Source organism: Culex pipiens, chromosome 2 (genome assembly GCF_016801865.2).
Source record: "Culex pipiens pallens isolate TS chromosome 2, TS_CPP_V2, whole genome shotgun sequence".
Lineage (NCBI taxonomy): Eukaryota > Metazoa > Arthropoda > Insecta > Diptera > Culicidae > Culex > Culex pipiens.
The window spans coordinates 179561892-179579209 of record NC_068938.1 but is presented as its reverse complement, the minus strand read 5'-3'; the positions used below and the strand labels follow the sequence as shown (position 1 = coordinate 179579209).

Below are 17318 nucleotides of genomic sequence, written 5' to 3'. Positions count from 1 at the left end.
TTTTCGAACCACCCTAACACGGCGTAGGTCACCCTAATGGCCAAACAAAAAAATACGGGTCTAATTATTTCGACCAAGGATCCCCCAGAAAAATTTTGAGCTCGATCCGGGAACTTTTTTTTTCGAATCATGCTGTTTTCGTGGGGAATTGCTGTATAGGTGTTTCAATAGAGTCTAGTCTATATTTATTCACTATTAAGGATGCACAGCAACCAAGGAAGTTGTTGTCTTCTTATTCCAAAATTGTCAAACTTACAGACCCAATCCTGCAATAAACTGATTGTAAAAATAGTCAAACTTTGTTGTAAATAACTTTGAAGACAGTACTTTAGGGGATGAATAAAAAATCATATCGATAGTTCCCTTAGTTTTGAAGATACTAAAATGTTTGTAACAAAAATCTTGATACAAAAGCTCTAGTTGATGTGTACCGCTAAAACTAGATTAATTATCAAAACACTTAAAAGAAAAATCCTTGTGTTATCACAATATAGGTTAAAAATGCTAGGGAATTGTTCATACATTTGGACGGTAATAATACTTTTTTAAATACTAATAAAAATTACAAAACTACGTATTTTCGAAAAGTACTTAAAATTGTAGTTAATTCATTTTGGGTATCAAATTTAGGAATCAATACATTTAGAAAATACTAATATTTAAAAAATAAAAAAAAGAACAAAACTAGGTTTTTTTTTCCAAAAAGTACTGAAATTTTTAGTTTTTTTACAATATGGGTATCAAATGATCGTGAGTTTTTTTCATACACATTAAGAAATAGTGTAAATTTGGAAGGGTAAATATTACCTCTTTTATGATCTAATATTACCTCAATTTAGACAAAAATAGAGGCATTTCACCAGAAAAGTGGTAATGTTACACATTTTCGGAAGTAAAATTACACCTTTTTTTCTGACATAAAAGATGTACCCCTTTTTTGATAAAAAGTTTTTTTAATTGTGTTTAAAAAAAAATGCATTGAACATTCTTATTTTGAATTCAGATTTAATGTGTTCAAAAATTATGTTTACGTCGAATATACCATCCCTAAGGTGTCTGATACAGCATTTAAGAAAAAAAATCAATGTTTATAAATAGTTAACTAAGTTTATAAGCTTTTTAATTTTTTAAAACTAGTTTTGTTTATAAAATTATCGAATCACACATAAACTATGAACTGAAAGCAAGAATCAAAAGTTTTCATATTTTATATGACATTTGTTCTACTGAAAATGCCTATAAATTGGGAGATTTTTTTGGATTATGTTTCAAAAACACATAATATCAATTATTTAAAAACTTATTTTACTTTCTCCTAGTGGAAAATTGTCCAAAGAATCCGAAAAATGCTTTCCATTTTCCGATTCGAAATCATGCTCATTGTGAAAATCATGACACTTTCAGAATAATAAAATAATGCAATTTATCAACATTTTCCTAATTATAGTTAACTCACTTTTTAATCTCTTCAAAATTTTATGAAAACTTCTTCTAAGAGCACTTTGAACACTTATCTACCACGGTCAGAATGATTCCTAACAAAGTCGTTTTACGGTAGGACTTTTACAAAAAAAAAGTTCAGATTTGTTGATTTCAAAATGGTATAAAATTAAAAGTTGAATAATTTTTAATTTTTGCCATCCTTTCATTTTGAAAATAAAACCGAGGATCAATTTAAAAAAAACATTACAATTTTATGCATTGCTTTCAAATAGATTTATTTTAAATTCATTTTTTTTTTGTAGTATTTTGTATAAATATTTTGTTAGTTTTTTTTATCTTTTTTTACCTTCTATTTTTTCTTAAAATATAATTTATTATGAATTCTGTTTGATGTACCTTTTTATAAATAGTTTTTGATTTTGAATCATTTTTTGAATAAGAATTGCTTATTATTTGAGGAGCCGGAAAAGTTGGAAGTTCGAAAATGGGATTGGAGTGACCACCCTGAATTTTACAATCGAAATGTTGTCACAGCATCAAAATTAAGATTAACGTTTCAAATGAACTATAAAAAGGATGTCAACTATTCTTGATTTTACATTTTCAAATTATAATAATAAACCAACCCTTAGAAATAAAATTATGAATTATTAATGTTCAAAATGTTCTGCCATTTTATTATTGCATGAAAAACAGTTCAAAGAATAGGTGATTGTTTTAGAAGACACCAAATCGTTCAAAAATCCTGTTCAGAAAATATGTACCAGTTTTTAAACATTAAATGTTGTTGAATGTTGTTGTTGCAGAAATTGTAAGAAGATTTTTACTGATTCAGCCTAATAAAAAAGGCAAAAACAATAAATGATCGAAGTATTTATTTTTTTTTTCAGTAAAATGACATAACAAGAGGTAAATTAACACGATCTAATTTTCCACATCTTCCAGACTTTCAATATTTTTAATATATTAAAATAAAATTATTCTCAATGATTCGAAATGAAGTTTGTACAACTTTAGTTATTTTCAGATTCCGATTTTTCATTAGTAATTTAAAATGATTTAGAAACAACAAGAAGCTCACAAAACTAATTTGTTCTAAGTCATTCAACAACAATTCTCGTTAAAATTTGAGAAAATATTTTTTCACCAACAATTGGTGTTTGACCCCACTGACCCCAACTAATCCGTGCACCAAAACATGCCACTGCTGCTCGCAACAACAAAGTGACCAGTTACTAGGCAACAGCAGTGTCCAGCCAGCCAGTCAGATTCTTGCCCAGTTCCGGCTGCGATTGGCTTGCTGCGACGACGCTGAAGCTTATCAAAATTCTGCACGTTCGCACCAGGCGATGCCGCCGAGTTCAAGAAGTTTGCATTTTCTATTTGCACGCGGGTCACTTTGATTAAATGACGTGTATGTATTTTTTTGTGGTAGAGGAATTTGTAGAATTTCAACTCTGAGTTATGTTAGAGCATGACTGAAATGTCAAATTATTTGTTTACATTTTATAGCAGTTGCCATAATGGCTGCCAATAATAAAAAAAAAGTTTCTTTTTTGAGTCTCGTTGCATTTGAGAAACAAATTGCTTTTTTTCAAAATGTTTCAGCTGCAGGTTCTCCCCCCAAAAAAAACGACCCAAAATCTACTCAGCGACACATTTGGTTCTTTTGTTTGTCGTTGGTGGAAGGTATTTTACATATGCATCAACAACAACAAAAAACAAACACACTCACACACAAACTTACCCATGTGGATCTCGCGTGAATGTATTTTTGGGACTGGTATAATATTTTCAAAGTAGGGTTCAAGGTTGTGTAAACATGGTTTTCGGCTTCGGAACAAGCAGCCGGTCGTCGGTCGTCGGAGGCAGAAGCAAGTAAACATGTGTATTGTTTAGGGCAGAGGCATGTGATTCCATCTAGTATCTAATGTTGCCGAAACAAGACTTTTATTTTCTACTGAAGCTACTAAAAGGCACTTTTAATTGTAACCAAGTCATGAATAACTTATTTGAAATTCTTCAAAGTGCGTTGACAGCTTTATTTTTGAAATATCATTTAAAAGGCAACGACAACCAACTCAATCTCAATATACTACCCCTATACTAGAAGATGCAGTAGTGTGGGTGACTTTAGTCGAACAAAACTAAACCACACACAAAAAAAAAATGCCATAAATATGTCACGCTGAGAAACGGAACAGATGAGCGGTACTGATTTATTGTATCAATAATGGGGATTAGAGAAGTGTAGTGTGTTCAAGTTGTGTGAGTCCCGGCTTCGACAAGTTCAGCCAATCTGGCAACCAGCTGGTGGTGCCAGATTGACGAGGGGGGAGGGGTTCTATTTTTGGAACCAATGGCGGGCATTGGAGAATAATTGTTTCCTGATTCATAAATTTTGAAGCCGAGGGCTTGTGCAAGTGCAGACGGATTCAAGTTGTTAAATTGTTTACTGGTTTTCAGATACTTCCTACAATTAAAATAGTAGTGTATGCAACAAGTTGCGAAAAGAAGATTTTTTCAGCACGATTCGTACATTTATCCAACGAGGTATATACCAAGATTTATATTTTGAAAACAAGTAACAATTCTCCACCAAACCCCAGCTGGAACAATTTTGCAAATTACGAGTTAATAACATTTCACTTACATATTCGGAACACCCACAAATTCGGAACATTTTTGTGATAATTTGTCAATAGCATGCCAAATGCCTCTTTTCTGTCGACCCTACTATTTTTAGGACCTTTATTTGGACATTCTCTTGCTATTTCACTAGTAAAAGTATTACTTTTGAAACAAAAAAAACTGGGTCTCAAAACTATTTCATTCAGAGCAGTAAAATACTGTCTTCAAATTGCTTGTTCCATAATTGTGGGATGTTATTGTGCCTCCCATAATTGTGGAATACCTGAATTTAACTGATATTTTCACAAAAAAAAATCAGACTATTCATAAAACATAACTAAGCTTGAATTTCGTTGGTTTCAGTGCATGAAGTCATTATTTTGTAAAAAATATGTACTCGCGGAGAGAACCAAAGTTTGTTTACATCCGTAAGAAAAATGTGTTCAGAATTTGTGGATTTCAATGGTCAAAGTTTTTCTTCAAAAACTTGATATAAAAGTTCATATTTGCAGTTGTTCGATACAGCATTCGAAAGATCGCAAGAAAAGCTTCCAAATGAAGGTAAAAGCGAATCATTAGGTTCAATTATCGATTTGCTATGATTTTTTGAACATTGGCCAATCTGTAAACTGTTCCGAATATGAGGAATGACTGTACTTTATGGTCGCAAATTTAGTTTCACACCTAAAAATTAGGTAAAAAAAAGTTGAGTAAAATATCCTTTTTTTTCAAAAAAAGTTTTTTTAATAATTGTAATTTGGCGGCAAAATATTGGTCCATACTTCTTTACGGCTCAAAAGTTGGTTTATCCCCTTAAATTTTAAGGGGATAAACCCTCACAACTTTTGAGCCGTAAAGAAGTATGGACCAATATTTTGCCGCCAAATTACAATTATTAAAAAAAAACTTTTTTTGAAAAAAAAGGATATTTTACTCAAGGCTTAAAATATATTAAAAAAATCAAAAATACTAAATTTTGTAAATGACCCAAAAATATTTTTTTTTTAACTGGCCTATAATTTTCGCATAGTCCTTAATTTTCCAATCATTAGAAAATATTTTTTTTTTGAAAAATTCTGGCCTGAAAGAGTTGATAGGCAATCAACTATTCAAATTTGACTAAAATGAGGCACAGAACTCGAATTTGATGTAAAAAATAAAAAAATATGAAAAAAATTGTTCGTGATTCGATCAATCGAAGTGCCAATACAAACCTTCGGATAATCGAGTCTGAACTATTATTTTTTTTTCTATTGTAATATTAAAATCTGGGGTGACTTTGATAGTCACTGCGTTTAATTTAAAAATATAAAAAATACAGTGTTAAAATGCTATTTAAAAAAAATACATTTTTATTCAAAATAAATTAAAAACAAGTGCAGTATAAAAATATGTTTCTTAGAAGCCAACGTAACGAATTCAAAAAATCCACAATAACTTTAAAAAATTAAGGTATTTTCGAAACCGTTTCCAATAACACTTAAAATTTGTCATTAGAAACTTGTTTTGAAAAATTGTTCAAAGAATCCAAAGACACTTTGGCACTTTGAAAGTATATTAAAATTATCATATTGATCAATGTTTTCGTAATTATAGTTAGCTAACTTTTCAAAATCTACTTCCTTAGATAATTTGGAAGATTTTTAAATAAGTTAATTCAAAGATTTACGTCTATTTATCTGTGCTGAATCCGATTTTAACACTCTTGACAAATTTTCTTTACAAAAAAATAAATAAAATTTCAAAATATTATTCTAGCATTCAGAAAATACAAAAAGATCTATTTTGATCTGGTAACTACAGTTAGATTATAAAATTGCGTAATATTTTAATTTTATTTATTTTTTTTCCCTAGAAATTTTAATTTGTTTTATTTTCTAAATTCAATGTTACACCTCCGTTAAAAAACTTTATCAAGAATCAAAAGCCGTACTTAAATCACCTCAGTAATTGATGTCTAACTTACAAAATTAATTGCAAAAGGTTTCTTTTTGTATTTGATTGCACCTGAATACCTCTAGGCGGGCTTCAATGAAATTCGCCAGTAATCAAAGATTTCCAAGAAGCATTCGAAAAAAGAACTCTGAAATATAAAAAAAAGAGTTTGGTGATTTTACTTGTTTAAAAAAAGTATTTTCCTGGGGTAAAATTTTTCTGTTTTTCATTATTATCAACTATACTTTAAGTATAAACAATTGTGCAGTAATTTTTGTTATAATCCAAATTATGTCTTAAAGCATTAATATTTACAATATAATTAGAAACAAACAAAAACTGAACATTGAAAATGTAAATGAAGTTAAAAATTAAAGCTAAAAAATAAAATATGAAACAAAAGAGTAAAGTTTAATTTTTCGTTATTTTTATTAGGTCCTTTTCGGTACTGGGACCTGGTTAGGACCGAGTCAGTGTGTAAATGTTAGTGGGAGGGAAGCCTCAAAATGACTTCCAGGACACGAGAAAAAAAAATATCAGAAAACATTAGGCAGTAGAGGGTTGTGATAAAAGCTTTAAGAAGACAGTTTTCCAATATATCCACAACTAAAGGACCCGAAACTGGACCGAATGGAACAAATTCGTATAAAATTCATTTTGCCAAATTTGCTCAGAATAGAAGACAGGTCTAGCAGGAATATTAAAGATTTAATTTTTCGAGAGATTCTATACCCTTTTTCAGTAAGGTAGGAAAAACGCATGTCTAAATTCTGTAACAAGTCAAACCCAAATAAACTGAATCTATACCGTGCAGCAAAAGTTAATCCGTTAATCCGTTTATAGCTGCTACTGCAAAAAGAAAAATCTGCCCGGTCATCATTATGCATGATGTGTGCGGAGAGGAGTGGGTTCGTAAAACTCGAGTACACTCAAATTGATAGGGCAAACATCAATGGTCTGATTTGCCCTGAGAGCTTGCTGCTGCTATACCTACTTCTACTGCTTTCGATGAATTGATTTTATTCATTCACACACAGTGAAATTGTAGGAATATTCGATGGAGATTAAATGTGGAGAAGAAAAAGAAGAAAGAAGCTCTCAGAACACAAAAAGAAAATTGTCTAATGCATTAGAAGTGCTATTTTGCGCATTTGATATAGGGTTTGAGAATAGTTTAGCAGCAGAGGAATAATAAAATAATTGCGAAAAAAACTGACGATAAAGGCAGATATGTGTAGCTTCTCCGCGCTGACTCTGCACACCGGCGAGCTCTTTCTCGAGTTAATCGGTTTTGAATATCAGCCGGTTGTGTGCGTTCGCGGCCGCCTGATCATCGTTTTTCTGCACTCGGCTGTTTTTATTATATTTATGCAAGTCTGCTGCTGCACGTACACACAAACCAACCGCGCCGGCAGCCGGCCTGATGGATGCAGCAGCAAAAAAAATAAAACAACGGCTGTGTGTTGTTTTGGTGGGGAATATAAAGAGAACAATAATAACATATATACCAACATGGAAGAGCCAGAGGAGCAGAAGCAGTGTGTAATATATACGTACTGACAGGCCAGATATTAATGCCAGAAAAAATAGTTGTAGAAAGAAAAGAATTTAAAAAAAGAAAACGCCGGGACCGGTTTGTGTTACGAAATGGGATACGAAAATTTATTTTGCTGTTTTTTGTCGATAATTGTAAGAATGGGTGCATTAATACATACATCTTCTAATTTTGATCCCTAATATTTATATCCTTACAAATATCTTTGTATTTTGTTTAATGTCACTTTTCTAAATTTGAAAACTATTACGAAAATTAATTGACAGTCGAGTAGAATAAATAAATCTCTGGTTAGTTTGCATTATGTCGTAGCAGCCAACACGGCCTTTGAAACTTATTAAAAAAAATCTCGGGAGCAACACGAATTTTCATTGATTTTACGTAAAGAGCATTTTACAGGAAAAGCAAATGAAAAATTTCAAGCATTTTTAAATTTGATAGTTCGTAAATTAAACGAGAATCGATCGATGAACGGCCTTCTTGCAAATGGCGCTTAGGCCCTTTTGAAAACTAACCCGAGACATGTAACTGAACAGCAAAAGCTGAAAATTTAAACTGTACAGCAACCAAAGAAGTTGTTGTCTTCTTATGCCAAAATTGTTGAACTTACGAATCAAATCCTAATAAAAATTGATTTGAATAAATTGACAAATTTTGTTTTAAATCTTTATGGAAATAGTTGCTAAGGGGATGAATAAAAAAATATATCGATAGTTCCCGTAGTTTTGAAAATACTCAAATATAAAAATTATTGTTGTAAAAAATATATGTTATAAAAATCTGGGTACAAAAGCTGTGGTTGATGTGCACCTCAAATTGAAAACTCCAATAAAGAAAAATAATAATTAAATACGATATTTTCTTGAAGATTTTTTTTCCTTTTTCACTAAGGCCATTGCAAATCTTATTAATTTTTTTTAATCAAAAGGTTCCCTAAAAAATGACGGGTCACAAAATATAATTAATAGTCATAATTATTAATAGTCATTTACTACAATTAAAATTTGCAAACTTTTTAATTCGATTGCAAACTATTAAGAATAAAGAATAAAGACGGGCTTCGATTCAAAAAATCGCCGTAATCCATTTTTCAATCCATTTTTGATCTTTTAAAAGCATTGGAAAGAAGAAATTTTAAAAAATTGAAAAAGTGACTGTAAAAACATGAAAAAAATTATATAGGCAAAATGTAATGATAGGAGGTGGTAGAATAGGCCAAATACTACCAAAAACAAACATGAACTAAACAAGATAAATGCATATTAAAATACAAAAAACGAAACAAGAAAAACATAAAACAAGAGAAGAAAAGTTTTTTATAAAACAAAAGTTGCTCAAAATGACCTCCTAAACACGAGAAAAATAAAAATTGTCGAAAAAAAAACTGGGCAGTAGAGGGTTAATGCTAAATTATTTATTTTAAATCAAATAAGACTAATATATTTTTTTACAAAATTTGAATTTTTAGACCACAGATTCGGTAAAAACGTAAAAGCTATTTTTTTTTTTTTGGTAAGTGCATTGATCTTTTTTCTTCAAATTTTCGATACAGTCCAGGCTTGGTTCAGACTCGATTTTCTGAAGGTTTGTATGGGACTTCGCAAATTCAAATCAAGAACAAAAAAAAAAAATCTTGAATACTTTTTATATCAAATGCCTAATAATGTACCAAGTTTATTTTCTCAATAGTTCATCATCGCAATTTTGGCCGCCTTCTTTGATTTAAAAATTATAAATCACTTTAGAGGTATTTAAAGTCGCTATAGACCGTTAAAGTTGGTGAAAAAAAATCGTTTCAAACAAAAACGTCATCGAATGATCGTTTGCGGTCTTCGAAAAAAATGTTTGTCATGAAATATTACATAAGAATCTCACACTTGACAAATTTATGTTTTTCCACAAAAAGTATTTCGATTTTTTCCAAACAAATTCAACGATAAATAGCGAACCTTATCTTTTAACCTATTTGGTTCAAATTTGGCATAGTTACTTATTTTTACCTAAAGAATCGAGCCAATGGGTATCTCTTAAGATGCCTCAAACATTATTTTTTTTCTTGTCACCCTACTCGGCAATTAAAAAAAAGGCTTCGAAAAATAATAGTTTTGCAATTCCGTTGTTAAGTTAAGAACTCGCTCCTAATTCCATCCATTTTGCTGATTTTCACACAACTTATTTTAACGTGTAATTTCACATATTTCACATTCATTGAAATTACACTAAAAAGGATGTAATTTTAACAATCCAATTTCAAGTTCCAGAATTTAAACATTTTTTACTGTGTACAGTTCAGCTCTGATATAGTTTCACATTTTTTATGGACAGCGTTTTAAATTTGTGATAGAAAAAACTATCATTTTATGATTCTTTAATCAAAATTTAAAAGAATCTAGCTTGTGAATGCTTTTTCTTCCTCTCGTGATCTCTCTCTATCAATCCCCCTCTTTTCCTCGTTCACGCGCACTCGCCGCTGATTCTTTTGTTCTATCAGCAAATCGCAATGAGAGAACGCGAGAGGGCGATTTGGAACCGACCGCGTATTACGTCGCGTATAATTGTGTTTGGTTGTGGATTTGGTTTTGTGGCATCGTTTGTGGAGGGATGATTGCGAATGTGAGAATGAGAGAGAAAAAGAAAATGTCAGACGGGAATGTGAAAACACGAGATTGAGACAGAAAGACAGTGATAGTTGGGGAATGAGATTTCGGGTATGATAATTGTAGTTGTTGAGAACTGAAAGTTTGATGTCAAATATTTATACATATCATAACCCTAATTTTATTTACTAATAATAAGACCGTTGCAAATATTTTTCAAAGTTGGCTTTTCATAGAAAATGGGTTCTTAGGAAAATTCTTGGAAATGATTTTCTGGAAAACGCTACACAATCATAAATTGCTAAAATTTTGAAAATCATGGTTCATCAATATTTATTTTCTCCCCTCTTCTCCTCTTCAGGCCCTCGGTCCCGTGCGCTGCTCAAGCGTTCAGGTTCAGTTCGACGACCTGGTCCGAACGGTTCGCCTGTTCGACGAGTTGGACCTGCACCAGTGCCGCAACTGCCGGTGCTGCGTGTTTGCCCGGTTCGCCGGCACTCCCGCCTCCTCCGCCGATAAACCCGCCTCCTGCCTGGTCAACGCGTCCCTGGTGGTAAGATGGATATTAGAGATTCAATATTGAGTTGGAATTTCAATTTTGTCCTTTTTTTAGACGAACGAGGACCAGCTGAACGCCCGCATGGCCGACGGCAGCTACTCGCCGGCGTTCGGCATCGTGCTGAACAGTTCCGAACTGAGCTACAGTGACCTCGCCGAAAAGAGCAGACTGCTGAGCATGGCCAAAAGTGGCAACACGTTCGTGCAGCTGCTGCGGGCGTACATGGAGCGCGAGACGGAAGCGGCCAACGCCCGGATCCACCGGTTCACCGAGCAGGAGTTTGCCGTGCTCAAGGTGAAGCGCGAACGGGCCGAGCAGGACTGCATGATTCTGGCCAAACGGGCCAACAACGTACCTGAGCTGATGCTGCGCAGCAACAGCATTTCCGAGAGACCGATGACGACGACGACGACGACTCCGACGTCGAAGCCTCTGGCCACCAAGGTGAGCCCGATGACGGCCGTTGGCACGAACGCCAACGGAGCGACCCATCTGAACGACTCCGGAGCCGGAGGACCATCCCAGCTGGAGACCCCGCCGCCAACGCCCGAATATCTGCCAATGTCCACCGGAAACAGTCCACCGATGGTGACCAGCAACGGGGTGGCGCGATCCCGCATCACTCCACCCTCATCTGCCGACCAGTCCAGCGGAACGACCCGCCCCGGCAGCAACCACAACAACAACAACAACAATATCGTTAGCTTTAGCAACAACACCCGAGGTGCCATCGCCGCTGGTCGACAGCCACAGCAGCAGCCGCAACATTCCAGTACAAATTCGTTGATGCAGATGCAGCAGCAGCAACGGTTGGCCACCAGCTCGTTCGAGTCGGACTGCATGTTCGACATTGACGGCATGGAGAACGACAAATCGCCCCTCACGCTGTCCGACGAGGAGGATCTCGGATTAGACGGTCAGTTGCAATGCCTTTCAAGTAGTCGAAAATTCTGACAAAACCCATTTTTATCTTCAGAGTCCACCGGCAACAACAACGAGGACGGGATCTACATTCCGGCGCGCCACTCGCTCGGCCGGCAGAGCAGCTCGATCGCCAAGAGTCTGCCCATCTCGATGCCCCAGGTGATGACGCAGTTCCGCGCGACCGAGGAGGACTACGACGAGGTGAGTGGGATTTTTTAGCCAAACGATCAGAAAATATATTACAAACAAAATAAACCGGTCAGCCCCACTGCTTTTTGTTTATCGTAAAGAGGATTCTGAGAACGAATCACATTTCACAGAATCTATAGGGTAGGAAGGATGCGTGGACATACCGTACCAAACGCTAAAATTTGCAGTTTTATATGTGCTGTGTAGATTGTGTTAAGAGTAAAATAAACTGCATTTACACGCATAATTGTGCCACTTTCAAAAAAATGCAGCTGAAAAAAACGCGATTGATTTTTTGCCGATATATGTATTTTTTACGCCTAATTATTTCAGGCGTCCTAATTCACTCTTTATGTATCAATATCGCCGAGCTTCCGTGGCCGTGAGGTTACGGGTTTCGCCTTGTAAGCGGAAGGTGATGGGTTCGATTCCTGTCTGGCTCGGCAAAGTCAGATCCCTTAAAGGAGTAAATATGCTCACTGGGAGTACTGACCGGTAGGGGATGGGTTTCGACTAGCGGCGTGCTGGGTTTCCAATCCAGAGGTCGTGAGTTCGATTCTCGTACCGGGATGATGAAGTTTAAAAAAAAAATTAACAATAATTATTTTGGCAGAAAAATTCAATTCAAAAAATCAAAAATTAAAATATAGATTTAAAAATTTTAAAACATTGAAATAAAAAAACACATTCATACAATCGAATCAATTAAACGAAAAAAAAGATACATCAATTTTCAAATTTTAAAAATTCAAATGAAAAGAAATTCAAAAAAATGAAATTTAAAAAAAATTAAAATTACCAATATAAAAAATAACTAAATCCAAAATAAAAAAAAAATATACACAGGTATTTAAAATTCTAAACTTAAGAAATTAAAAGGTCAGCATTTAGAAATTTCAAAATACAAATTTACAAAAAACTCTCAGATTCAAACATTGATGAATTCATTTAAAATTCATGAATAGAACAATAAAAAACATCATTTACAATAAAAATATCAAAGAAATTATATTTACAGAAAATTAATAAAATAATAAAAAATTTAAAATTTTAAAACTTCTAAAATTTAATTTGGGATTTAAAAACTTTAAAACAGTTCGAATCAAATATCCGTGCTCGTCAAAATTTCACTTCCGATATTCACAAAAATCACAATTTTTTTACCTTTCTCGAAATTTGCGTTTCTTTCCTAAAATATGACTCCAAGTATGATCCAAAATAATCTGATTTTCTGGAATTTGAGATGGCGGCATTTAAGAATTTCAGTATTAGGAATTCAAGGGTTTGAGAAATCAAGAAATTACGAATTTCAGAATATAAAAAAATGGGAATTTTAATATATAAGATTATTTTCGATTGCAGTATTTTCAAAGTTTAGAATTAAAAACTTATGAATTAGGGAATTTTAGAATTGTTGAATTTAAGTGTTTTTTTTTTGTTTATTTTTAATTTTTTTGTTATTTTTTAAATTAATGAGTTCATAATTTTTTATTTATTTTTTTTTGCAGTTTGAGATAGCGGCATTTAAGAATTTGAGGTTTAGGTTGTCAAGAATGTGAAAAATCAAGAAAATAAGAATTTCAGAAGATAAGAACGTTAGAATTTTAGAATAAAAGGATTTTATAATATAAGATTTTTTTTATTCCTGTTTTTAAATTTTGAATTTTTGAATTTAAAATTTAAGACTACGAATTTAAGTTTTACTTTTAATTTTAGTTTATTTTTAAATTTTCGTAAATAGTGAGTTCATAATTTTTAGATTTTTTTAAGTCCTGTAAACAGATAAAACACAATAGCTTATAGGACCTTTTCAAAAAAAAAATAACTCTAGATATTCTCAAGGGTCCCGATTTTCGGTGCAAAGATCAGAAATCCGATTTCGAAAAAAAATCTATGTGTGAAAAATAATATGCAATTTCTGGATCTGTTTTTTTAATGTGAAAAATTCTAATTTCGATATTTTTTACCGAACTCGTTAATTTAAGTTCAGAATTGCGGATTATGGGAATTTTAGAATATTAAGTTTTTTTTTAATCCAGATTTTTAATTTTGATTTTATAGTACTTTTTTTACTTTAATAATTTTAGAATTCAAAATTTCAGAATTATGGAATTTTAGAATGAAGGTTTTGTTAATTTTTAATTTTCTGTTTTTTTTTATTTTCGTTAATTTTATATTATAGAGTTCTTAATTTTTGCAATATTGAAATTTAGTTTTTTATTATAACCCTTTCGAGCCTGATGGGTTATATATGACCCAAATATCAAAATTTCAAAAACTAGCCTATAATTTTTTTATGGTCATAAGAATCATTTTCCCATCATTGACTGAAAAAATATTTTTTTGAAAATTCAGGCCTTGAATAAAATTCTGATTTTTATAGTATTTTTGATCTTTTCGGTGTAAGAACATATCTAGAGTTAAAGAAACAATTTTAGATATAATTGCTACTCGTATTTTTCACATTAAAAAATAAGATCCTGAATTTTCACATATTTTGTAAATTTCTTTCATTTCTTGATTTTCTTCACACTTAATTTATTTACCGAATGCGGTATTTGAAAAATCGGTAAGTTTAGATCGGTAAACCATCTGGTAAAGCTGGTAAACTATGTCAAAATGAAAGAAAATTTTACCGAATAACGGTTGTACAATGAACCATAATCAGGAGGAATAATCAAAAATTCCCAAAATGCCAAAACATGCAAATTCTGTTTAAAAAAAATGCAGATTTTTGAGTTATTGAAGCAGTATGGTTCAAAATCGTATACCCTTTGCTGAATTTGTTTTGAATGATATTTAAGTATGCTTTACAAAATATACAACAAAAAAACAAGTAGGGGAACTATACACTTTTCAGCCTATTTCAATTATCGGCCTATCAGCATTTTGAGCATGAATTACAGGTTTCATAAAGTGTTTTTGCCTGTTTCAAAGTAATAAATAGCTCAAATAAAAGTGAGCAAGCAACTCTCCATTGTTGATACACCTAAAATTGTTGATTCAATAGCGGAAAACGGCTAAAGTGATGAGAATTGGTCGAACGGCTTAGAGTGATTAAAATGGGTAAATTTCCCCGATAACAGTGTTCTGAAAAATGATTTTTTGCAGGCAGGTTGAGAAAATGAGCTTGTTTGAAAAAATATGTCCCATTTTTAGCATAAAGAAACAACCAAAAAATTAACCATATTTATCTCTATCTCTCTCTCCGTTTCAGATGGCTGAGGACAACGTGGACATCGCGGCCAGTATTAAGGCACTCGCCCGGAGCGTCCACGGCGACACCGTGTTTGGCGATCTGCCGCGTCCCCAGGTCCAGCGATTCAGCACCCAGATCTAAACCCGGCGGCAACCGGCCATCCTCTTGATCTGCTCTGAGTAGTTTGTGATGTTCTTTTTTTTTGGGTCTTGCTGCTTGAATGAATTTCGAAATCAAGCGTGTTTGGAAGCAAGCAGAAGCAGCAGCAGTAGTTTCGCGTCGCATCATTCAAACTATTACGATTAGCGTTTATTTCTTTGTTTATTTTTTTTGCTTATTGTTTAGGTTTATAACTCTTCCAGCCCTCACACTTTGATTGCTAGCAACGAGCTAGCTTAAGAGCCATTTCGTTTCGATTGTAGTTTTTAGTTTTTGAAAGCACTTTTTTTAAGCATGTGTCGAGCTGATTAAGGGACGATTTACTTTCGCGGAGAAAGAGAGAGAGAGAGAGAATTGTGAACGAAGAACTTCCCGATTGGAAGCTGATTATTTTTTCTTGTTATTCGAAGTCGATTTCGTTACTCTGTAACACTCTAATTTTAGTCCTCATATCTTGTTTCTTCTTTTCATTACGCAACACTACTAATTACTCTACTTAAAACATTCTTAACAAGCTTTGAAAAGTGCGCGAAAACGGAAAACGGAAAGCGTCGAAGTTGAGCTTCGACAAATTGGCTAGATTAGCAGTGATAGAAAAGGAGAAGAAAAAAGATAGTTCTTTGTGTAACATTGTGGCTTTTTGGACATAATTCTCACTAGAGATTATAAGATAGGCAGAGCGAAGCGTTTTTGTGTGTGTTTAGGAGAGAGAAGGTGTAGATTTAACCATCTATTAAGGGCAAAGTTTGGTAAAGAAGTTCGCTAGATTGACATACAGCAGATTGTGCAGATCACGATTTTATTTGATTGTTGCTGGTAAAAAAATAAATCTTTAAAAAATTCTACTCAGAATTATTGTGATTCGCCGTCGACGCCTGTAGAGATTTAATATTCTGTTACTCTCTTCTTCCACAACAAAACATTATTTACCGTCAAACTAAGTTCGTCGCGCTTCCCACGCAGAGATAGAGCTTAGAGCGCGATCTGCACAACAACCTATAGAAAACCCTAATCATCGTTGTTCCCGCCATTATCTTAACTACCTCCCAGATTTAAACGAAAAAGAAAAACTACAAACTCCTCCATCCGAGTTGAACAAAAAAAAAAACCAACAACAAATATCCCAGATCTTCGACAGCGCGCTCCGTTTGTGACCAATTTAAAAAAGAGAGTTATCCTAAACGACTCTCGAGTGACTTGCGCAGTCAGCATTATACAAAACGAATAAACAAACAAAAATATATATTACAAAAAAAGAAGGATTCAAAGCAAATCGAAAAAAAATAAAAGTAAAGCAGCGAGAAACAAGTCGACACATAGCTATTAAAGAAGGAAAAAAAACGTATGATTATTATTACTATTAACAAAAAAAAAAATAATGTTGCTATATATCATACAAACAAACACAAAATACACACCAAACAAAGTGAAGAAGCGAAACAAAAAAAAACAGTTCGTATGGAACTGCATCTTTTTTGGACGAAGGCGGTGTGGTGAAGCTGTGAGTGTGAAGCGGCAATCGTTTATTCGATCTATTAATAAAAAAAATGCATTGAAAAGTACGCTATCGGTTTATCTTGTTTAATGTTTAAAACATCCGAAATATCCAAGCGAAAACAGATTTTTTTTTCGAGAACTTCGGGCAATAGAGTACGACCGGTTTTAAATTTTTCAAATTCCTGATTTTCGATCTCTGAGTTTTAACTTTTTTTTTTAAATTTTGGTAGTTTTTGAAATTATAATTTCTTTGATTTATTTAGTTGTGGCATTGGTGATTATTTGAATTTTTTGATGTTATGAGCATTTGTGTTATGAAGTTAAGATTTTTAGGTTTTTAAATGAATTAAGATTTTTTTAATTTTAAATTTTCGAATTTGTAAATCACTAAAATAAAAAAAAATTATTTTTTACATGCAAATTCGTATTTTAAAATTTCTGAATCTCCGGTTTATTTTTTTTTTTTTTGGATTACTCAATTAAAAAATATTTGTTTTTATTATTCAGTTCTTTTTATATTAGGTCCTATACACATATGAAAGACAATAGCTGATAGGACCTTTGAAAAAAAAAACTCTGGAATTAAATTTTGGAAGCAAGATTTATTTTGTTTTTTTTTTAGTAATTTCT

At 32.8% G+C, this 17318-nt stretch overlaps 1 protein-coding gene across 1 annotated transcript in view; it reads left to right on the top strand.

Annotated features, from left to right (window-relative positions):
* Nucleotides 1-16261, top strand: part of LOC120426512 (uncharacterized) — a 51793-nt gene extending 35532 nt beyond the window's left edge. Inside the window, exons 2-5 of the mRNA XM_039591282.2 lie at nt 10523-10714; nt 10775-11636; nt 11697-11845; nt 15051-16261. Coding sequence (XP_039447216.1) covers nt 10523-10714; nt 10775-11636; nt 11697-11845; nt 15051-15173 — 1326 coding nt within the window. The 3' untranslated portion in view covers nt 15174-16261. The remainder of the gene's footprint in view (nt 1-10522; nt 10715-10774; nt 11637-11696; nt 11846-15050) is intronic.
* The last annotated feature ends 1057 nt before the right edge of the window (nt 16262-17318 follow it).